This window comes from Cololabis saira, chromosome 18, assembly GCF_033807715.1.
Source record: "Cololabis saira isolate AMF1-May2022 chromosome 18, fColSai1.1, whole genome shotgun sequence".
Classification (NCBI taxonomy): domain Eukaryota; kingdom Metazoa; phylum Chordata; class Actinopteri; order Beloniformes; family Belonidae; genus Cololabis; species Cololabis saira.
In genome coordinates, this window is record NC_084604.1 from 22,268,267 (window position 1) to 22,292,401 (window position 24,135).

General features: G+C 42.0%; 1 protein-coding gene across 2 annotated transcripts in view; it reads left to right on the forward strand.

Moving 5' to 3' along the window:
• Positions 1 to 24,001, forward strand: part of LOC133464434 (pleckstrin homology domain-containing family G member 1) — a 49,794-nt gene extending 25,793 nt beyond the window's left edge. For both annotated transcript variants that reach the window (XM_061746416.1, XM_061746415.1), the window contains exons 3-17: positions 2,781 to 2,881; positions 3,700 to 3,769; positions 9,857 to 9,903; positions 11,657 to 11,807; positions 12,564 to 12,695; positions 13,184 to 13,366; positions 13,467 to 13,562; positions 13,973 to 14,059; positions 15,003 to 15,036; positions 15,183 to 15,275; positions 15,381 to 15,442; positions 15,532 to 15,723; positions 15,806 to 15,925; positions 16,961 to 18,770; positions 21,311 to 24,001. In XM_061746416.1, coding sequence (XP_061602400.1) covers positions 2,781 to 2,881; positions 3,700 to 3,769; positions 9,857 to 9,903; positions 11,657 to 11,807; positions 12,564 to 12,695; positions 13,184 to 13,366; positions 13,467 to 13,562; positions 13,973 to 14,059; positions 15,003 to 15,036; positions 15,183 to 15,275; positions 15,381 to 15,442; positions 15,532 to 15,723; positions 15,806 to 15,925; positions 16,961 to 18,770; positions 21,311 to 22,269 — 4,137 coding nt within the window. In that variant the 3' untranslated portion in view covers positions 22,270 to 24,001. The remainder of the gene's footprint in view (positions 1 to 2,780; positions 2,882 to 3,699; positions 3,770 to 9,856; positions 9,904 to 11,656; positions 11,808 to 12,563; positions 12,696 to 13,183; positions 13,367 to 13,466; positions 13,563 to 13,972; positions 14,060 to 15,002; positions 15,037 to 15,182; positions 15,276 to 15,380; positions 15,443 to 15,531; positions 15,724 to 15,805; positions 15,926 to 16,960; positions 18,771 to 21,310) is intronic.
• Positions 24,002 to 24,135: the final 134 nt, after the last annotated feature.

A 24,135-nucleotide genomic window follows, 5' to 3' on the forward strand; every position in this document is an offset into this window, starting at 1 on the left:
TGTGGCCATCTTATATTTCTGTGTATTTGTTTTTTGCTGCCTCTGCATGATCACCCTTTCTTGCCTCAACCAGTGTGTGTGTAATCATCCCAATCCATCATCCACAAACAGAATTAAAAAGAAGGCTCTGATCTTGCTTTCCCCTCTCCTATTTTTCCACTTGCAGACCTGGGACGCATGATCAGGCCGTTTGAAGTTGACCAGGAATTTGGAAATAATCTAGGAACATCACTTGGCCTGTGGAAATCCTCCAACCCGGAGATCTGGTTGTTTACACTCAGCATTGTCTGGAGTCATAGCTTCCGACTGCAGGGCAGAGTTGGGGTTACGTTTGGTGTGTGGGAAAAGACTGCTCGAGGAGGTTAATGGTTAACATATGAAAGTTTCAAGTTTGTACATGTTATGTTTGATGCTGAGGAGGGAGTGAAGGTTCAGGTGTGTGAGAGTGCTGATCTGAATGCTGCTCATTGTTGGGCTCTCCGAGGCCGAGTGTGATGAGTGAGCAGGTCAGGCCGGGTCAGATCTCTGACCCCGTGGCTAATAAAGCATCACCTTACATATTACTGCCAATAGTCAACAAATTCTAAACATGACCCCGGGATGTGACTCCCAACTTAACAACCAGCCTCCCGTAAGGAGGGTGCCCATTGTTTCTTTCTGTAACTCAAACCCTCAAACCAAAAATGCCAGCCAGTCTCAATACATGTCATTTTTTTGTCTCTTAATCCTCTGTGTTGCTGGAGGAAAAAAATAAAGCCTTTGTCTTCAACGGCACTCAGTCTGGGATCAGTCAGCTGTCTTGTTGGCTGCATGAGTGAAAGCAGCATTGAAACTAGTTTTAAAACCACATATTTACTGACTTCAGCGTCTTACGCGGAGGAACCACAACAGACCCATTTTCTCAGTATGAACAGCAGCTTGCAGCTCACACTTGCATTCCCACTGCGTTGCTTGGGAATTGTGGTCCACCACAGCCTTTAGGATCGTTAAATGTAATCTATTTCTGTTGTAGTGGTGTACTGTGTTGTGCAGTCGAGCAGTAAATGGACTTATGGGACCGGCTTACTAAGGGTAACAGTGTCTGGCAGGAGATAAAGAGTCGATCACCTTGTCTAAAAGGGAAAAGGCAGCACATGTGCACTGGTTTTGGTGAAGCAGTGACAATCCGAGTTTTCCTTTAGATTCCCTTTGTGTTTAAAACAAGAAACAATAAGACTGCTGCTTGGGCTCAACCAGTGTGTCTTGCAGTATTTTTTTTAATTTAATGTTTTTTGTCATAAATGATCACTGGGTGTGTTTGTACATGCCAACGGCAGCCTGCTGCTTTTCTCAGTGTTGTAACATCTTTACTGCCCGATTTCATGATGCGGTCTGGGTTGAAACGTATTTAGCTGCCACCACAACACTTTCTACTCCCAGACAGCTATCCCATATGTGTGCATGGCTCCAAAATGTTAGATTGCGTGTGTTTATGTAGTCTTTAGTGTTTTTCTGACTTTTTAAGGATTGACTCTGGTTGGCATGCTTTTAATCGCCTACAGGTACAGATACGGTCGGAGCTTAACTCATCTTTGAAAGAGACAGACAAGCAGGAACACTTAATGGATGACTGTGCGTGTGCATCTGGTGCACATTTTGATGCCACTTGTACTGTTGCTATGGAGCCATGAGTTTCACATTTAGCAGCTCCAGCTCCACTTGGCCTCGAAAATATGAACACGGCCAATGCTAATATTCAAAGTAACTGCAAGAATGGATAGATGGCCACACAATTTCACTTAAGAGATGTTTGCATTGAAGTAAAATGGTTAGTTAAAAACAAAACAAAACTGCAGAATAATAAGCAGGAAAAGTCCAAAAACTGCTTACCCAGAAGAAATATAACCCACATTGTTTGTTTCCTCCAGCTGCTGTTCTGCTTTTCTCTCTTCACCTGGAGCTGCTTTTAATCACAACTCTATCAGCACTCATCACTAACGGAACTGATGGAGGCAGTGATAAGACCCCCACAGTTAAATCCTCCTGAGCAGATGTATACCTGTTTTTCAACACGGACTAACATTAAACCTGTATTACCAAGCAACCGTCTGACTCTAGTAAGACTGATTTACAAGGACAAGAAACATAACGGCCTTGTGTTGTCTCCTCGCCAGGCTGTTTACTCAAAACACTGGTGCTGAGATCAGGCTTTTGAGTTGGGGAAAAAAATAAAAGAAGTTTCTTTCAAGCTTTAAGTTTATAATGTGCAGTTAAATCAAGCGTTAACTGAAATCGTATAGCAATAAGTTGGTGTTTCTGGAAGAAGATAGTGAGGGGTGATGAGACAGGCATTTTTAAACACTTCGTATTTCTCTAGGGTAAGGTTTTTGTGGCAATGCGACTCATCTGAAAGCTACTGGAGTATTGCAGCTTGATAAGTAAATTGTTTATTGATAAGACATCTGTGCTTAAATCAAAAATGAGGAATTAGCTGTACTATTAATGTGTTATTTGGTAATAAAAGTCCAGAGGGTTCAGTCTTGGAATGGGGAGTAGTAACAATTATTTTCAAATGTGTCGTTTTTGGTGAAATGTCACACAAGTTGTTTGCTGTAAATACTTGCATAGATTTAGTACTTCACTGCGGTTCATTACAAATCAATGTAAAGCAGAGTTTAAGAGATGCGGATGTAAAAGTACAAGTGAATTGCCTTTTGAATGTGTGCTGGGGATAATATCGGCCCTTCTGTTTATATTCCTTCTAACCTATTATTACCTTTTCTCTATCTTTGTGTCTGCAGGACTACTTGGAGTGTATCAGTAACCAGTCAAGACTGGCCTTAAGCCCTGAGGATAAAAGTTCACTGTTTGGCAACATCCAAGACATCTACCAATTTAACAGGTACAAGATAAACACGAAGGACAAAGTCCTAAATTTAGCTGTGACAGAAATTGTTGAAAGATTTGTCTTGACGTGTCATGACTGGACGCAATGTAGGTGTTTTTCTTGTGACACTCAAAGCAAAGAGGTTCATATTTTTGGTAAAAATCAAACCAGTAAGGCAGAGACTGATGCATGATGTTTTATTCATTTTTTTCCCCACTTAGCTTTAAAAACTTTTTATTTTGTGTAAAATCCTCTGTGATCTAAGACTTAGGAAACTGACTTAGACTGAGACGAGAGTCTCTGACCGTCTGTCTCTCCGCTGAGCCACCTGTTCATCCCTGGGATGGGCCGGTGCCAAAGTTCTTGATCCAGACAAGGTGGCTACTCGAGCATAATTCAAGGCAGTCGGGAGCCGCATTCTCTCCCACCTCCTGTATTCATTTTTCAGCTGCTGCACGCCGGCAAACTGGCCAGTAAAAGGAAGCATGAAACCATTTCAAAGCAGCAACAATGACCTCATGCTTCAGTCATGGAACAATATCTTCAGCAGCGGCCGTTTTCGACAGTGTGTGCTTAACACGCATACCCAGCCACACATGGGAGCTGCCCGTTTGAATTCGTGGAAGTTTCCCATTTGTTCAGTGTCAGGTGCCCTAAGACCTCATTTTTGTGCTGAGGGTGACTCCTGTCTCCGAAATTCATTGCAATTGTTTGGAGAAATGATTCATGTTCATGCAGCCTGGGAACATGACAGGGTCAAAATGCTGCATATACTTGTATATGGGGATATGTGCACACATGTTACATCAAATGACTACATTTTCTGATTTCAGGAACCTTCTTCATGATCTTGAGAAGTGCAATTCAGACCCAGTGGCCATTGCAGAGTGCTTTGTATCCAAGGTAACCATAGTCACACTCTTAACATCATATTCACATCCATTTCAGTTGTCAAATACATGCATACAGGGAATATACTTCAGCTACTGTGCACGGCCTGGTTCTGTGTTTACATCAAGTCCTCTCCTCTGATTGTTGAAACCCTTTTCGACACTTACTCAGATAAATAAATTGGACAGAAAATGAGAAACGGGTTGTTATATTCTTCCCTAGATCAGATGAGGGCACTGAAACTTTATTCAAGGATGGGAACATCCTCAGTAAAGTCATTCTCAATAAATATCTCTAATAAATATCACTGCTCCATATGCGTTTGTGTTTCACCTCTTCATTTGTCCATACTTCTCCAGAAAATAATTGCATATTCATGTCCTACGATGATGTGATTGCTCAACACATCATCACTGCGCTCATGCATTCCAGCTCTTCCTCCAAAACACTTCACATTCCCTCCCTGCCATATAGCAATTACGCCCAATACCGCAGAGCAACTGTCTGACCATGTGCTAAAATAAAAAAGTCTCAAGCAGTGTCAGGGACTCAGTTGTTGTTTAGACGGTCTCGTTTTATGACAGCCCGCTTCACTACTGCATAATTAACAGTAATATGTGACCTGACATTTTGTGTGCAGCGGATTGATGACACAGGATCTCTGAAATTAAGAATGTCTGTTAAATAGGATGAAAAAGAGGTTTCAGAGGAACTTAGGTTCCAGCTACTGGAGCTCGCCTGCATGCTTTGTAGTTTGGTGGACCATTGCAGTATTGGTGATTTAAAAACAACAAAGCGTGCGTGTGGGAACGCATGTGTTTCTGCTCGGGGATCCCATCGGGTGGGAGCCAGCTGACAGCAAATCGTGTCCACCAATTTGAAAACCTCAGTCTGGACGAGCGCAAAATCAAATGGGTGTTTCTTCTGTTGCGTTTGAGTGAACTTGTTTGATGGCTGTCTCAATCCTCAGATCAGATAGATTTGCTGCAGACCGTTCCGGTCACAGCAGTGGTTAACTCCTGACAGGAGAACAGATGCCCTTTTTCATCCAGATCATGTTGCTTTTCTGATGGGGGTTAAGGACTTCACACATCGGGACATTTTAAGATGCTCCCGTCTTTATGTTTCAGCACAATAGCCTCTCCTTTGTGAGACCTTACTCATACTGTTGATGTCCATTTAATAAGAAATATTCCTGTTTTTAACTAGAATAACAAGTTACCGGTACTTATTTCACATAAAATCAGTTCCTGTGAAATGCTTCGGTGTCGGCTGATTTACAAGCAGATCATTTGTAACATAATGGCCCTCTTTAATGACTATTCGTACTTCACCCCCCCCCCCATTTGTTTTTTCTCATATTTATATTGTAATAGTATAGATTTCTTTTGGAGATTAATAAAGCACCTTGTTTTTTCAGTTCTGTTCAAGAGCCTTGTGCAAACATGGACATAACGCTGTTTAAATCCTTTTAAAATGATTCACTTATGGGCCCTGAGTAGCTCAGTGGGTTGAGTGGGTGCCATTGCCCTCACGCAGGCAGCGCAGGTTCGAGTCCCAGCCTGTCACTTTTTGCTCCACGTCTTCCCCCTCTCTCTGTACCCGTTTCCTGTCCACCTACTTTGTCAATAAAGACACTAGCGCTACAAAATATTCAAAGAAAAAAAAAGATGAAATTATTGATGCAACATGGGATCAACATTTGGTTTACATAAAATGTTACGAGGGAGCAGTGGTCGGGGGCCACAGAGACTTTGCACATTAATAGCGTAGCAATTTGCAAATACAAGGTAGCCCCATCTTTAAGCATAACAGATTACTGTCTGTTTTTACTTCAGGCTACTTAAAAAAAAAAATCCATATTCAAATTGAGATGTGAGCCACAAATAAGATAAGATAAGAAATCCTTTAATAGTCCCCCAGAGGGGAAATTTCCAGGTTACAGCAGCAAAGGGGATAGTGCAAAACAAGAGGCATCAATATCACACAATATCACACAACAATAATAATAATAATAAACACTATAACACTATAAACAGTATATACAATAATAATAATAATAAGAATAAGAAGGAGAATAAAAATAGTAATAAATAAAAAAAAAAAAAATTCTAGTATACAAAAAAGAAAAACAGATGGATATTTACAGATGTTATTTATGCCCGTTGCAGAATGGTTTTTATTGTCAGGATTGTTTGTATTGTTTGTGGTCTATAAAATGTAAAAAATAAAATGTTTACTTAGAAATTTAGACTTCTATGTATTGAAAGTTTACAACCACACTAGTTGACACTAGTCTACTGACCCCCTAGTGGTCAGAAGATGAGCAAGTTTAAACCCCTTTCTCATTGGCTTAATTTTTCAGACCCGAAAGCCGTCTATTTTTTTATTTTTTATCTTTTACAGAAGTCTGTGGGTAAAGCAAAATATTAGATTAGAATATGTAATGTAATTTACATCAACCCTCAACTCTATTTTAGGAACATCTGAATCAAAAGACCTCATCTGAAGACTTGCACGGATTTTATCAGCAAGTTGTTTGGTCTGGAGACACATAAGAACCTAGAAACATATTTGTTGTTTTTTTCTATTTCACCACTGACCGTCACAATAACTTCACATGAATACATCACAGTTGGAGCACAAGTAGAGCTGCTGTTTAGTAATCAGAGTTCTTAGTATTACCATTGGTCACAGTTGCTGAGATCCAGAAAACCACAAAACTTCTCCCATATTATCTCTGTGAAAAGCACTCGCATACACACACATGCGTACATCTCTTCTAGTTTCAGCAGCTAAGAATCCCAACCTAGCCCAGTATTTGCAGAAGAGACGGATGTAGCTGTAAATCTCGATTTCTCCTCGATAATTGGCTTTTCATTCTAGTGTTCTTCTGTGTGTGATTATATTCTCACTGTGCTGCACATTGAGCAAATCTTTCAAGTGTTTTATGGGTTGCTACATGCTGACCGAGGCGCGGTGTGCACAATCACACTCAGAGCTAAAACTTTCTTTCATCGATTGCCTGCTGACTCACTGTGACCAGTCTGGTCTTGACCTAAAGACAAAAAAACCAAAGTGGGACAAAAACACACTATCCCTTGCAATTAAAGTGATTAAGCGATGTTGATGAAACGTTGTCCATGCCAAGAAGTCGACGTCTTTTATGTGTCTTCTTACCCCTAATATAAAAACAAAGACGTTTCATTTCCACATGTATCGGAGTGGCTCACGTTCAGAATTGGAATATGATTATATGATTGAATGTTGCCTGCATGTATATTTAAAAGGGAAGTGCATTATAGATGATAGTTATTTAGAGCTCTGCTGGCTTCCTGTTCTGGCTCGGAGAGTGTGTGCCGCCGTTGTTGTTTGCGTTTCATGCATGCTTTGCAAAATCTGTATTCCATCAAACCATTTATGTGCTTTGTGGTCTTGATTCTTTTTGTGTCTGTGTGTGTAGCGGAATATCAAGAGTGTGTATTAGAAGTGTGTGTCATTAGAAATCGATGGTGGCACATCTGGTTGTGTTTAGGCCTGGTCTGCGGCAGCAGACTGGTGGAGACTGTGAGGAGGTGGAGAAGAACTTTGGTCTTCAATTTAGCAGGGTTCCCATGGAGCACCTCGGGCGAACGGTTCATGAGAGTCTCTGCATGCGTGCTTGTGTGTTCTTATGTTCATACATTTTGATGGGACATGATGTTTGTAAGCATATTGCTTTAGACTCATTGGACATTACATTTTTATATTTCACTCTGGATCAGAAGTGCCTGGAAGCTTTCTTTCTTTCTATATACGCTCACATGTGTACAAACTTCTCTCATTTGTACTATGTGTTTATGATGCTGCTTCCTGAAAGCTATCTGCATCCTGCGAGAGCCCTCTCCCTCTTTTTCCACTGTTTATGGACACAAGAGTTCAATTAGACCCTCACGTTATGCAACAGCAAAGGGTTCATCTTTCGGCCTCCACATGAGGATGCAGAAGAAAGCTTAGAGGCCTGAAGGGAGCGAGACATGGGTTGGCCAAAGGAACATGTCCATAAATTATCAATAAAGATAAAAAGGATACAGGAAAAAGTCATGCAGATTTAGAAGAGATGGTGGATGCTGAGAGGATGAGACCAGAGGGCTTTGATAAGTCACGCTGGCTTTTGATGTGTTTGATGTTCAGAGAAGTATGCAAGGTGGGAGAACATCTCGGTTAAAGGGGCAGCGATGAGGTATGAGGGGATATTTAATCTGAGCGCTCTGGGCTGTTGGGATAAACAGAGGATTAAAGGCCGGGGGCTCAGATAATCATAAGCTGTGGGGAGGAGGTTCAATTAGGATCAGTGAACGGAGGAGAGTGGATGCCTTGTCTCTGGGTCCGGACTGCGCAGGGCAGTAAACATGAAATAACCAGGCAGTCATCAAAGCTGACACGAGCCACCGAAGATCCAGTAAAACCAGCAATATACGGGGCAAAAATGCTGCAGACACATCTTGATCTTCAGAGGGTACAGAACCAGCACTTTTAGGGTTTTTGACAAAGCAAATCATTAACCAAATCTAAATCTTCTTTTTACAACTCCACATCTATCACATTTTCTTTCTAGGATGAAAAGTTATCATCAGACTCTCTGTTGTGTATTCCAGCATCAAATCGGTCATAAAGTTTATCCGAGAAAACATAATTGATGCGCGGAAAATGCAGTCGACCTCTGAATCAGTATTCAATTAAACTTTACGACACTGATGAAGATTAACGCTGACCTCATGTTCACCGAAATTGCTGTGACACCTAAAACATGCAATGAGACTTTTATGGGCATTTCATCATTGGCAGTAAACTCCAGAGACCTTAACCCCATCAAATAATCAGAAAGCATTACCGCCACTGGCGAAACATTCAAATGAGTGTTTGCTGCCATGTGGGAAAGTGTTTCACATTACATTTGGTCATCAAGAAATACTGTTGGATCAAGAAATCTTTAAGACTAAATGATAAAGTTGGTGCCTTGTATCTTCACTTTAGGATATTTGCAAACAAATTGGAGGAATATTTCAGATGATATTTCAAATGTAGCAGTGAGGCAGACTCCTGCTCTTTGACCGAACCACGTTTCGTCTGTTGCAACAGAATTAAAGCAGCAATGTGGGCCTGAACAACATCATGCAGGAGGAAACCTGTTCACTGGTGACGCACTTATGGGTAGTTATGACTCAGAAATCTTTAAGAACATGACTAGTATGTAAATACTTTAAGCGACTTTTGGTTAGCTGAAACAAAGAGATTGTTTTGGACGAACACTCTCAGCTAGAGGTGGGTGCAATTCATCGATGTGTCGATGCATCGCGATGCGTCACGTGACGATTTGTAATCGATTATGGTCCAGTAATAAAAAAAAAAAAATTAAGTTCTATCCAGATTCCAGACTGAATAAGCTGCTGAATCATTTCATTTTCAAGAATGCACATTTCTTATTATTCACTTGAAATATGGCAGATATGTTTATACAAAATAAATTTGATGGAAGTCCTTTTCTGGTTTACTTGAATTAATGAACTCATTAAATCCAGGGCTTGACCGTTTTCAGTGTTTTCCGCCAATAGAGGGCGCTCTCATGCAAGTGCAGCTTTCCCTGGTCAAAGTTAAGTAAGTCAAAGAGCGAATGTTTACATAGTCATAAAATAAATTATTTTGTGTCTTTTGAAAAATACATGTCAAATGTTCAAAAAACCTTATTTACTTAATGAGTGTTGTTACAGGAACTGAGTTAATTGATTGGCTATTTATTTACAAATGTAGCCACAGATGAAGACAAAATCAATCTTTTATGGAAAAAAGCATTAAAAATCACAATAATCGAAGAATCGTGGCACCAATAATCGAATCGAATCGACAATCGTTATAATCGAAGAATCGAAGCTCCAATAATCGAAATCGAATCGTGAGGTACCCTTGTTTGCACACCCCTACTCTCAGCTGAACAACACTGTTGTTGTCATCATTAATGATTAGCATACAACATTAGCTCTCCATCACTTCTCAGCGTTTGCAGTCCTGTTTTCTGTTGCTTAACTTTTTAACTGATTTGTTCTCGCTGTGCTTTTTCAGAGTGAAGAGTTTCACATTTATACGCAGTACTGCACCAACTACCCACGGTAAGAAACTCCCCTCTGTGAGCTTTTAAAGTCTAAGCCGAGGCTCATCTCTCTCCTTCTACTGTACAGTTGTCATTCCCTCATGATCTCACCTCCACATCACGTCTTCCCAGCGTCTCACATGGCTCTATTGTGTATGCTGTTCAATGCATCGCCTTTTTTACCCACCTTGACGAACTGTCGCGCTGTGACGGTTCCTCCTCAGCAGGAGTCTAAGTGTCTGCTGTCGGTTGTGCCTCAGGGTCTCTCTACCTCCCTTCCTGCTTTGTGCTCCCATTTTTTTCTCCCTCCATTCTTCCATCCCTCCAGCTAACACGCTGACAGACGGGGTATTAAAGCTGTCACCTTATCATACCTAATGCTGTTAATGTTTTATCTGCTTTGTGTGCGCTGTGGTGCTGTGGGACACCTGTGTGTGATAATGGTGGGTATTTGTGTGTTTGCATTGTTGGCCTTAAATCGGACCGAAATCTGAGATTATTCTGTACAAACACCTGTTTTACATGCGCAGCTTTTCTTCGGGCTGTTGTTTCATCAACTTGCATATAATTGAAATTTAATCATGTCTAATTGAAAGCTGATTGGAAGGGTTGTTAGCTGTTTACAATAGGCCTTCTCCCACATCCACACCACAGCTGGTGACCCCTACCAAGGTCACACACGACACACACAAGGAGACACTTGCACATAAAACGCACACTCACAGAGGCTCTAGATGTATCGTGGACACACTGAACTCGAAGGTCGGGTTTCCTCCAGAACAATGTGAGTCTTGTGTGGAGCCACAGTGGAATTTAGACATGCAGACATGCACACACACACACACACACACACACACACACACACACACACACACACACACACACACACACACACACACACACACACACAAGACACAGAAGAATGAAACACAAGTTCACAAGTGTCTTTTTCTGTCTTGTTCCACTCTGCATGCACGCACACACACACACACACACACACACACACACACACACACACACACACACACACAGCCTCCATAGTTACTGAAGAACCTCTTTATTCTTTAGTGGGTCGCACAGCAAATAAGCACCACGTAGTTCAGTAAATATGGTTCTGACAAGGTTGTAAAGTACTGCTTTTTTAGTCGAATCTGTTTAGTCTTGTTGTCTCGTGTAAAAACCAGAACATTAAGCATCTATGCAGTTAGAGGAGCAGTGGAGGCTGAAGTCAGAGTTGAGGATCAGTCACTGTCAACCATCACTGGAACTGTTTTGACAAACTTCTGTTTGTCGAGTTAACAGCACATCTGTGGGTTATTTCATGATGCACAACAGAGGAACAAGTCTGAGCTGAATGGACGAAATGAATAATATGACCATTGTGAAGCATCCTTGGGTACCTAGAAAAGTGCTATATAAAATATATGTATTATTATTATGTATTTAGCATGTGTAAATAGGTGCTAAAGCTTTGAGAATAACATCTATATATGAAAGGACATCATATACATTATTATTTTTTAATCTTTTAGTGTATTTTACTAACTAATTTAAACATTAATTGCCAATGTAATAATAATTTAATGTGGAAATCACATGGATAGATATTTCTTTTTGTCCACTTTTTTTCTATTTGTGCAACCAATTTTAACCTTTTTTTTTTCTTGTCTTTTCTTCTTTCTTCTTTATGAAATTGAAATCGGAGTATTGCTGTTAAATAACAGTGTACTTCCCATCAGTGATGTTTCATTGGCTGCGTTTTGCCCCCACAGGTCCGTGGCTGTGCTCACAGAATGCATGAGGAACAAGGCGTTGGCCAAGTTTTTCCGCGAGCGCCAGGAATCTCTCAGACACTCCTTGCCCCTGGGCTCCTACTTGCTGAAGCCAGTGCAGCGGATCCTCAAGTACCACCTCCTGTTGCACGTACGTCTGTCTGCTGGCTGCCTCGCAAACACAAACTCAGGCTGTCACACTGTATGTAGGAACAATTACCCTTCACTCAGAGGAGAGGAAGTGCAGGCACATGCGTGTCGGTGCTCACTAATGATTTTATCTCTGTTGGCGTTAGGGCTGTGCGATTAATCGATTTTAAATCTAAATCGGATTTATTAATCAAGACGATGTTTAAAAAAAGGAAAATCGATTTTCCTCTCTCTTTTTCTTATAGCTGGAAAAGAAGAAGAGAGCTGTCTGCATTACAGACAGAGCTCGTCTAATCATCTTTGTTTGGTCAAGAAAATTGTAAATGTTGTCACTTTACTAAACTCAAGGAGGATTTACAGTATCTTTCAATTGCACTTCATTCCCAATAGGGAAATTTGTTTGCTATGTTTCTTTAAAAATAAAGATAAAATATTTGAAACAATTTATTCCATTGTCTTTTGTAGTTTTACCAAAAAAATCGATATCGAAAATCGGGTTTTCAGAGAAAAAAATCGGGATTTTATTTTTGTCCAAAATCGCCCAGCCCTAGTTGGCGTACACGCGTGTGTCCTGGCCTGACTCTGCTTCCAACTCTGCGCTGTTGGAGGAGCCAAATGTTCAGACATATGCTACTCAGTGTGCATGTTCCAGTGTATGTCCACATGCCGGCATGAGTACAATCACAAGCATGTGAGGCCACAAACACGACTGCGAGTGCATACACTGTTCTAATGCTCGTGTGTGTTATTGATCCAGGAGATCGCCAACCACATGGAGAAGGACACAGAGAGCCATGAGGTTGTGCAGGAAGCTATAGACACCATGCAGAGCGTGGCCAGGCATATCAACGACATGAAGAGGAAGCACGAGCACTCTGTCAGGCTGCAGGTATAAGCACTCTCACACCCTTCATCCATGTTGTTAGCTGAAACCGATGTTTTAGTTTGAAGGAGCCAGTTCTCTGACTGTTGTGTAAAACTGATGTGAAGTCTCTCCAGTGTTTGGCTCAGCTGAGGTTCTGATCTTTCCCACATCTTATGCAAGTTGGTGGATTTTCCACCAAGCTAATGATGGCCTTGCATAAAGAAGTCGCATTAAAGGGTAGCTTGTTCCTTTTATCTGCTGGGAGACAGGATGCTTGGATGAATGCAGGAATTTTGACTGACACGAGCTGTTTTGCACACATTTATTTCCTTTTTTTTTCCTGATCAAAATAGATCTCATATTCCTTGCTGCAAGTTGAAATGGTGTTTTTCTGATAGTCTAGAAATCTCCTCTTTTAATTTAGTTTGCATAATTGCATTCCCTGTCCTGTCTTGAAATAACCAAAGTTATCGAACTCTGCTCACAATTTTGTAAATGCATTCCCGCTGCAGGAAATCCAGAGCCTCCTGACCAACTGGAAGGGCCCTGACCTGATCGGCTACGGCGAGTTGGTCCTTGAAGGAACCTTTCGTCTGCAGCGAGCCAAAAATGAAAGAACCCTCTTCTTGTTTGACAAGCTGCTGCTGATCACCAAGAAACGAGAAGAAACCTACACATACAAGGCTCACATCCTGGTCAGTCAGGCACCTTTAAGGCACCACATTCCCTAAAAAGTATAAAAACAATTCTGCTTTTAATCAACATTTTTTTTATCGTGCTTTAACGTCTCTGCAGTGCTGCAATCTGATGCTGGTGGAAGTTATACCAAAAGAACCACTGAGTTTCAGTGTGTTTCACTACAAGAATCCCAAACTACAGCACACAGTCCAGGTATAACAACGCTGCATATAGTGGCAACACGTCACAACAAACTTCAAACACTTTTTGAATGTGATTACATGTTTGAAAATGTTCTGCAGCTACCAGCAGCGTTGCGCAAGAGTCAGAAGCTGTGATGATTATTCGCAGGTGTCTCATTGTTTTCCGAGAGCGTCCAGGCTCATCTCACTGAGCTGCTCAGACTTGTTGTGTGTTTAAAGGGCAAAGGCAGTCATTGTTGTTACCTAACCGCCATGTTTTGGGCAAGCACTAAAGAAAAGAGAGTAATATCTGGGATGTACAAAAGCCATATTTTAAAGGATTTATCCCAATCCTTTTGAGCTGCATTTAAATTGCACACATGATGTAATCCTCCTATATTTTGTGCTCTGACCCCTCCCACCCCCACCCCCACCCCCCAGGCCAAATCACAGCAAGACAAGCGCATGTGGATCTTGCACCTCAAAAGACTCATACTTGAAAACCATCCTGCAAAAATCCCTGCCAAGGTAACAAGAGCTCATCGTAGGGTTTGAGTGGGAAGTGCTGGAAATGTCGTTCTCCTTTGATGCCTCCTTTCTCTGTCCCACTTTTCTTTTTTACTTCTTTACCGTCTTTGATTTCAAGCTCTCATCCATTGTTAATCTTCAACAATCACTTCTCTGTTGTTTTTTTTTTTACCTTTGGCCACGTTCAAGTGGAAGTGGAGGCTTTGTCAACGAAAAACATTTTTGTGCTGCTGTTTGATGAAGGGAGGACTAAGATCCATCAGCTAAAGCAGCAATAGGGGACATGTACCTGATCTGTCTTATTTACTCTATCATGACTCTGAGGGGTCATGAGATGAGTTACGGGACAGGACAGAAGACATTTCTGAAATTCAGTTTTCAGGGTTTTTTTTTGGTTTTTTCAAGCTTTGGGTTTTCAAAAAATATTAACCCTGATAGAAAAAATATGAATAAATCAACATTGAAATATGGTTAGGCAGAAACATTGAATCCATGTTGAAGTCATGTCCACGACAAACAGAATATATTGATTCAACATTGATTACACATTGGCATTAGAATTGGATGATTGATTGATTGATGGTTGATCCACCATCAATCGTCAACCTTAACCAAAAGTCAACCTTTTTTGACCATAATTTAACATTGATTTAACATCTTTTGCTATCTGGGAACTTACTTGAATGCCTAATAAATTGAAATTATAAAGTTTAGACAGAGGAATCTTGACTTGCAGAGGCTCTGAACAACTCAGAGGGCAAAAGTGGTTGTAAATCACAGATTTCTTTTTCTGGAGAAGTTAGTGCTAACTGGTGCTACCAACTGCACATCCGAGTTCAGCCCAAGTACCTTAAACCTGCTGTAAAGTCTGTATCATAGCACCACCTAGTGTCAAAATGTAGGTTTATCTGAAATCTAAAAAAAAATTCTTACTCAATTCCAGGCCAAACAAGCCATTTTGGAGATGGATGCAATACGTAAGTACGGATTTCTATGACATTTTCATCCACTTAATGGCTGTACTTCATTCAATTATCCTATTTTATATATTTAGATCTCGTGTTTTTGTGCTTTGGATATAAACTTGTCTTGGCAAATTGTGTTAATTCTGCGGACTTTCCAGATCATCCCGGGTTTCACTTCAGCGCTGACGGTGATAAGAAAGACTCACCTCAAACCAAGGACGGTCCCACTCCTCGTAGAGGACGCAGGAAAGGTGAGAGGCACAGAATTTAAGCAGAACAATCTGGTGAATTTTAAAACTATTTGAGTCCAGATGTTGGTGATAAAATCCTTTAATTTCCTTTTTCCATCTTCCCAGAGCCCCTCTCCAAATTACTGAAGAATGCAAAGCAGAATGCAGCTAACACTGACGGTGAAAAAGTGAGTCACAACGATGGTCGATGAGCTGTTTTATCACAAACACGCATTTCACTGACCCCGAAAATCGCCGCTGCTTTTCTCCTCCCCAGCGAACGAGTCTGGGTGCCACCCTGCTCTCTCCCGTGTCCCAGCTGGCTCTGGGCACGATCGGTCGCAGCCGTAGCCTCATCAACCAGTCGCAGGAGTCCCTGGATCCCGGAGATCACTACGACCACAGTGACAGGGAGGAGGGCGAGGAGGCGCACCAGCGGGATGCTGATGATGAAGATGACAGTGGGCTGGTGCGTTTTGGTGTCTTGAAATACACACTGGAATAAATGTTTGCAAATTATAAGGTGTTAATCCTTCAAACTCTGATATCAGGGAGGTGGAAAGAGGCTGCGAGTTCCAGGCAAAGGCAGCAGAAAGAGGCTGAACCCTCAAGCATCTGTGGACAGCATAGAACAATGGAAATCTTTCAACATGAGTCCCTCAGACCTGCAGGTACTGGTTTTACTCATACAGGACTCTCTCAGAAAATTAGAATATTTTCTGTAATGCAATTAAAAAAACTAAAATATCATACATTCTGGGTTAATTACAAATCAACTGAAATATTGCAAGCCTTTTATTATTTTAATATTGCTGATTATGGCTTACAGCAGGGGTATTCAACTAGATTCGGCCGGCGGCCACATCTGCAAAAGGACTGTATGGAGAGGGCCGCATAATTTGAAAATGTGGGGGTTTTCAAAATGTATTTTGCACTCAAAGACGAAGACTTATGTAAATATAATACATTTGTATTATACATTTGAATATATCTAGTTTACATATGAATTATGTATTAATTGTCTCCAGATTTAGTAATTGTGAATGTTAAATATAATATTCAGATAAAGAAATATTATTTTGAATGCAAGTTCATTTTGAAACCATGCATTGTGCAAACTTAATGAAATTGATATTGACCTACTTTTAATAAAACACGCCATAATGACAAAGCACCACTTTCCACCAAGATTTCCTTATTTGAATATTACATTAAGCATTGAGCACAACCATTTTAGTCCATAGTAGCCAGTTATAAAAATTTTATAAAAAAAAAAATAATAATTTTCAACAAACACCCCCTTTTTTGAATTATGACCAGGGGCCACATAAAAGCTCCTGGCGGGCCGCCAATTGAATATCCCTGGCTTACAGTTTAAGATTAAGATTCCCAGAATATTCTAATTTTTTGAGATAGGATATTTGAGTTTTCTTAAGCTGTAAGCCATGATCAGCAATATCAAAATAATAAAAGGCTTGCAATATTTCAGTTGATTTGTAATGAGTCCAGAATGTATGACATTTTTGCATTACAGAAAATAAAGAACTTTATCACAATATTCTCATTTTCTGAGATAGTCCTGTAGATGTTGGGATTAAGAAATGCTGGGAGTTTGTGTCATATTACTGTTCTTTTGGATTTTTTTTTACCCACATGGGGGAAAAAAACACCTAAAAAACATCTTTCTCTGCTTTCCTTCATCTCAGAAAGCCAGAGAGTCCCTGGTGAGAGAAGGAAGTCACCACCCGCCACTCCTCAGGACGCCTCACGTGACGGAGGAACCTCCGGACTCCCCGGTTCCCTCCGTAATAGTCACAGAAAGTGACCATTCAGTGCGGAACATTTGGGCGGATCATCGGGCTCGCAGGGCCATGTTCCCCACCCGCCAGAGGACAATGCAGCCTGACGACGAGGACGAGGACATTTACCAGATGTTTGTCCCCACTGAGCCAAGTCCAGCGGAGCCTGAGGCGTCCACCGAGAGCTCAGAAGCTCCGTCGTCCCCCAGGACGGCTCGGCCCTGCAGCTGGCACGTGGAACAGGTGCCCACGGTGCAGGTGGACCCTCCACCTGACGGCAGCAGAGTCCTGCGGAGGGCCAGCAGCGCAGGAGAGAAGGCTACAGAGGCAGACGAGCAGGTCGGACACAGCAATCTGGAAGTGATCAACACTGAATCATCTAGTAACGACATATCTGGATCCTCCTCAGCGGAGCAGCTGACCATAGACGATATTGAAAATGTTTATGATAACATCAGCTACGAGGACCTGAGGAGTATGGGGCTCATCAGAAGAGACCCTGATGAAAGTCAGTCTCGGAAAGAGACCCCTACAAACGCACAGGGACACCCCACAAGAGCACAAAGTGCTCCGGGGTTCACCGAGTCGTTTATCGACCCGGACAGTTCATCAGAGAGCAATCGCTCCTCGTTACAGGAGGTGAAGCCGTACGAGCAGTGTGAGCTGAAGATAGTGGAGGAGAATATTTATGACACCATCTGTTTCAAGGCGCCACCGTCGACGGATCTGAAGGGGACTAATGAAGGGAAACCCAAACCAGAGAGGGACAGTGTGTTGGCTTCAGAACCAGACCTGACTGGAAGTGTTGGGGGGTTTGTTTCAGAGGAGAGCCTCCTTCTCAGAGAGGATGGAGGAGCTGTCCCCAGCTCCTCGGAGCCAGATTATTCCTCCTCCTCTGCTCCTGAGAGCTCGTCCCAGCGATCACAGAAAGGGGGCGGGATGACGGTGCGGGTCGATGAGATCTGGAACGACTTGGAAAACTACATCAAGAACAATGAAAAGAAAGCTGACCGACTTCCTGCTGCGTTTCCCGTGAGCGGCAGCGAGTCGCCCAAGAAGGTGTCGTCAGTCAAAAACAGCCCTGCAAAGAGTCTCCCCGCGGCGATGCCTCAGACTGCCAGCCCTGCAACCAAGAGTCCCCCAGCGCATCAGCCCAGACCCCCATCCCTCACCTGCACCCCACCATTAACCATCCCAACTATCAACCTTCTTGACCTCCAAAGTGAAGGCCCCACTGAAGAAGAAAACCACATGGCCGGTCCTGCAGCGCGCCCTCTCCCCGTCACCCCAGAGCCGCCTGCCGGCACCGTCAAAAACATCCGGAACAGACTCGCTCGCCTTAGCAGCGGCAGCTTTCGCCTGGAGGACGACGATCTGGTGGAGCTGCCGCAGCGGATGGCCCCTCCAAGAGAGGGCCCCCTCAAAGACCCCCACAGTTTTTTCCCAGGGGAGCTGGCAGGTCTGGACTCACCCCTGGCGTCCTCGTCTCTCCTGCTGGGGGAGTCTGTGGACTTCCCCTTGGAGCTAACGGACAAAAACAAGAGCCGAGTCTTCCTGATGGCGAGGCAGTATAGCCAGAAGATCAAGAAAGCCAACCAGCTGCTGCGTATGAGGAGCATGGACCCCGGAGACTCGTGTAGTCGAGCCAGAACTGAGAAGAAGCAGAAAGACCTCGCCGCCATCTTAGAGGAGAAGAAACAAGGCGGCGCCGCTATAGGTAACATAAAACATGTCTCTCCTCCTCATACTGACAGCAGACACAACAATATCTCCTCCTTACATCACCTCTGATGTATGTGCATCCGTAACTGCGCAAGGCTGACAGATTTTAAGCACATTTTACTCATGGCCACATCTTGAAACAGGAGGGAAAAGCAGTCCTTTTTAAGATTTTACAAGTACCGTATTTTCTGGACTATAAGCCGCACCTGCATATAAGCCGCATCTGCTCTATTTAAAAAAAAAAGATATGCAAGCCGCAGATATTTATGTTGTTAGATTAGATATTTACTACATGTACAGAAGGATTTTGAACTGTAAATGATGTACATGTATGTACGTAAATAGATCCTTTCCTAACAGTGTCTTTTAACACGGCAGCAACTTTGCTGATTAAAACGGGACAGAACCAAGAGAAAATAACCGGTATTTATTTATCTATTTATCTGTTTGAAATCTGCTTCTACCTACTTCTATCTGCTTAAGAAGAAGTAGGGTATTCTTCTTTGCATTTATTTTGTCTTAGTTTTGATTCTAATTCCGGTTAGAGCGCCCCGAGCTGTGGAAGAAAAATCCACAGAATAGCCGCACCTTTGTATAAGCCGCACGGTTGAAAACCTATGAAAAAAGTAGCGGCTTATAGTCCAGAAAATACGGTATATTAAAGGAACCGGGTTAGGCCTCATGTGTCTTATGCTCAAACACACTTAATGAGGTCAGAATCTGTGTCAGTACTCCCCGAGAAGAAGAGGATGGTTTCACCTAATGACTATTTTATTACTGTCACATTTCTGAGTGATTAAAGACGTACGCAGTTATAGGAATAGCTGCAGATTTATCTCCTGCTAATTAATTGGACTCTGCACATTAACTCCAGCATGTTTCCATCTAAAGATAACGTGACAGAAATCTCCTCTGCTGCAGATCATTTCGTAGTTTGGAGATCTTACAGGCCGTTGTTTTGGTTTGTAGGCGTGCACTTCACCAGACGCAGCCATCCACGTAGTTAATCCAGCAAATCGACGATTCTTCATCATTCTTGGGCCTGTGCATGAGTTTCTGCGTGATGTGTAGGGATGGGCGGTGTTGAAACGCTTCATCAGCGGTATGGACTAAAAAATGAATCACGATAATTTCTGGAATTTATCCCGATAACGATTAAAATGACGATAAAAAAAATACCAATTCAACTCCACCTTTGTAACTATAAATCTATCACCACATTCAGTCTTTGGAGCCCCCAAACACTGCTGTAAAAGATACTAAATACTACTAAACTACACCAATGGGAGTTTTTCTTTCTTTCTTTCTTTCTTTCTTTCTTTCTTTCTTTCTCTCTTTCTTTCTTTCTTTCTTTCTTTCTTTTTTCTCCTTTCTTTCTTTCCTTTTTCTTCTTCTTCTTTGTTTCTGTTTCTTTCTTTGTTTCTTTCTTTGTTTCTTTCTTTCAGGCTCATTTCTTTCTTTCTTTCTTCATCTCTTTCTTTCTTCATCTCTTTCTTTCTTTCTTTCTTTCTTTTTTCTCCTTCTTTCTTTCTTTCCTTTTTCTTCTTCTTCTTTCTTTCTGTTTCTTTCTTTGTTTCTTTCTTTCAGGCTCATTTCTTTCTTTCTTTCTTCATCTCTTTCTTTCTTTCTTTCTTTCTTTTTTCTCCTTTCTTTCTTTCCTTTTTCTTCTTCTTCTTTCTTTCTGTTTCTTTCTTTGTTTCTTTCTTTGTTTCTTTCTTTCAGGCTCATTTCTTTCTTTCTTTCTTCATCTCTTTCTTTCTTCATCTCTTTCTTTCTTTCTTTCTTTCTTTTTTCTCCTTCTTTCTTTCTTTCCTTTTTCTTCTTCTTCTTTCTTTCTGTTTCTTTCTTTGTTTCTTTCTTTGTTTCTTTCTTTCAGGCTCATTTCTTTCTTTCTTTCTTCATCTCTTTCTTTCTTTCTTCATCTCTTTCTTTCTTTCTTTTTTCTCCTTCTGTCTTTCTTTCCTTTTTCTTCTTCTTCTTTCTTTCTGTTTCTTTCTTTGTTTCTTTCTTTGTTTCTTTCTTTCAGGCTCATTTCTTTCTTTCTTTCTTCATCTCTTTCTTTCTTTCTTCATCTCTTTCTTTCTTCCTTTCTTTCTCTTTCTTTCTTTCTCTTTCTTTCTTTCTTTCTTTCCTTTTTCTTCTTCTTTCTTTCTGTTTCTTTCTTTGTTTCTTTCTTTCAGGCTCATTTCTTTCTTTCTTTCTTCATCTCCTTTCTTTCTTTCTTTTTTTCTTTGTTTGTTTGTTTCTTTCTTTCTTTCTTTCTTTCTTTCTTTCTTTCTTTCTTTCTTTCTTTCTTCCTTCCTTCACGTACGTTGTGCGTGGATTTAACGCAGAACCATAAATCAGCTTTACACAAAAACGTCATCAACGGGAATTTATCGTTTTTACCGCGATATGATAAATTCTTACCGTGAGGAATTTTTTTGACGGTTTATCGTGAACGGTAAAATATCGCCCATTCCTAGTGATGTGCACACAAGAACACAGTAAATGCAGCATTTTTCTATTTCAGCTTTGTCTGTCTTCCGTCCTCAGGTGCGAGGATAGCCGAGTACTCCCAGCTCTACGACCAGGTGATGTTTAAGGACCCTCCCGGACAATCCTCAGCCGCCCCACATCACAGCCACCCGGGACTGCCGTCCTCTCCGTCCATGCCCGAGACCTCCCTGGAGGAGGACTGGCTCCACTCCACCTACAGCAACGGGGAGCTAACCAGCTTCATGACCCTGTCCAGCGAGGGGGTGGATGCCCAGCGCAAGTTTACCTCCTCCCGTTCCATCCCTTCTCTCCAAACCATCCCTCCCTCTCCAACCGCTCCGGCGTCGCAGAGATGGAGCTCGTGCGTGTCGCCGCCGCCGACGGAGAAGGAAGAGCACGTGTACAGTTCCATTAACAGAAACCCGTCCTTTAACGCGCCATCTTCCCCGTCGAGTCACTGTCAGCCCGCCAGCGCTGCGGGCGGCCAGCAGCACGAGAACCACCAGTCGGAGTTGAAATGCACTGTGGAGGGAGTCCCAGACAGACTCCGCGGCCCCAGCCTGAGCCGTACCGGCCGTCAGAGCAGCCTGCCAGAGCGCTCCACGCTGGGACACTCGGACCTCACTCTACACGACGGACAGCAGGTGGTGGTCCTGAACCGGGCCTCCGCTCTGAGCATACTCACCGCCACCCAGAACTACCTGGCCAACTTCAAGGACAACGGAGAGGACGACGACGACTATGTGGAGATCCGCTCAGAGGACGAGAGCGAGGCGGAGCGGGACAGGTTCTCCCACGGTAACACCAGCTCAGCAGCGCCTCCCAGTCAGAACCGAGGGCCCGTCCAGTCGCAAAGTCTTCCCTGCACCCCGATCCACTCCTGCGCCCCGCTGAGGTCTCTGGACCGCGAACAGCTGGAGAAGTACCTGTGGAGCGAGCCGCAGCAGAACCAGCCAAACATCGTCCAGTCTCTGAGGGAGAAGTTTCAGTGTCTGAGCTCCAGCAGCTTCGCCTGAAGAAACCAAATACATGTTCACAACGGGACACTGCACCGCAGCCTTGACTGTTGAAACTACAAAAATAAATATTACGCATTCTTCTAAGCAGTTCGATTGCAGCCATATTTGTAGTGACATTTGACTGAAGTTTATGTTACAGGGCTTCAAAGTAAAAAACGAAATGGTCAAAATGCCGCATGAAAACCCGCATGTGAGCTTCCGTAGCACTTCTACACATCCAGTGAGAGAATGTGCAAGATTTAGTCAAAGTTGGTATTCAGTGTGACTGAACAGACTTTAGTATTCACGGGATGTTTCCACTCTTCTGTTGCTTTACAGCCTTGTAGAGATAATGGGATTCATGTGAGGTAAATCTGTTGTACAGAGGAAGTGGTTCAGGATATCCGTCACTTATTAATCTCTTAAACCCTCCCCGCGCTTGGCATCTCACACCAACACCTGACGCTAGATCTTCAGCAGAATTGGCTCTTTACGTCAGTAGCGCCTCTTTTCTTTTAGTTTTCTTCTTAAGGTTGTTTCCATCACTAGTTAATCTTAACCTTGATAGGAGAAGCGGAGCACGGGCTTCGCTTGTGTTTTTAAAAATGTGCTTAAACTGTCCAACAGTTGAGAACAAAGCAGCTTTAAATGTACAATCCTGCAGACTTCACCTGTGCTGCTCGGGCTAGCTGGTCAACTTTAGGAGCTTCTAACAGACAAGACGCAGCTATTAAAAGAATATTATGGCCTTTTCCCACATCCGGTAGGTTAAGTATAACTAGACTTAGGCTTGCAAGTCTATCGGGGGTCACATCCTGTTCCCGGCGTCACCACTAGGGTGTTGCTTTAAAAGTCAAGAGGAGACGCTGACATTTTAGGTAATCTTTAAGAAATGATAGTTCTTATTTATTTCAAATCAGAAATGTTTTACATACAGTAGTCTGTGGGCAAAATACTCATCTCAAGGGATGATCTTTTTTTTGTGCTCATTTCATTTGTTGTTTTCAAGGGGACCACAAAGGAGACCATTACAACTACAGTACTGTATTTGGTGTACATTTCTTTCTTTTCCTTTATTCATCATTGATGATCGGTTGTTTATGTCAGGGGACACTGTCACACTACTGATATTACATCCTCACTGTCACAAAAAGTCACTGAAATAGCTCACACTTCAGGGTTCACGTTAGTTTTTCTCTTCTGTTGAAGTAAACCCAAGATTCAGCACACACTTGTTTGAATAATTTTTTTTTTTTTATAAATCACTTGATCTGTCATATTTATTTGAACACATTCCCCTGTCACTATTGCAGCGAGCCACAAACTGGTTGTAAATTAAAGTAAAGTATATTTGTTCAAAGGTGGCTCCATTATAATTTAAAGTCTCACACAAAATCGGAGTAAAATACTGTGAATCTGATCAGAAAAGGCTGTTTTTTCTGTCACGCACTGTCCGTCGCTTCAATGATTACTCTCAAACGTCCACGAGGAAAGCACCACGTTCTGGTTGTATCAAGAAAACTGCAACCGACCCAAGTTAGAAATATGAAGTATGTTTCAGGTTTTTTTTTTTATCTTGTACATTTTTGTTTCACAGGTGGGGATGATTTGTCAGTCTTCATTGACTCTTTTTTTGCACTTTTCTTTCTTTTTTTTTGCATTTCATTTGTAAACACTTTGTAAAGATGTACATTTTAGGAGAGTTATTCTTGTATGCCATAGATATGCTTTAAAATGCTTTGACATTTAAGTTAAGTGTACTGTATTTTTTTAACTGGCTAGCCATCATTGCTCAAGAAAACGATGTATTGAAAGTAATAAATTCAAGTTCATCTCTTATTTGTGTTTGTGAGCGTATCAGTGAGTTAAAATTGCAGCATATAT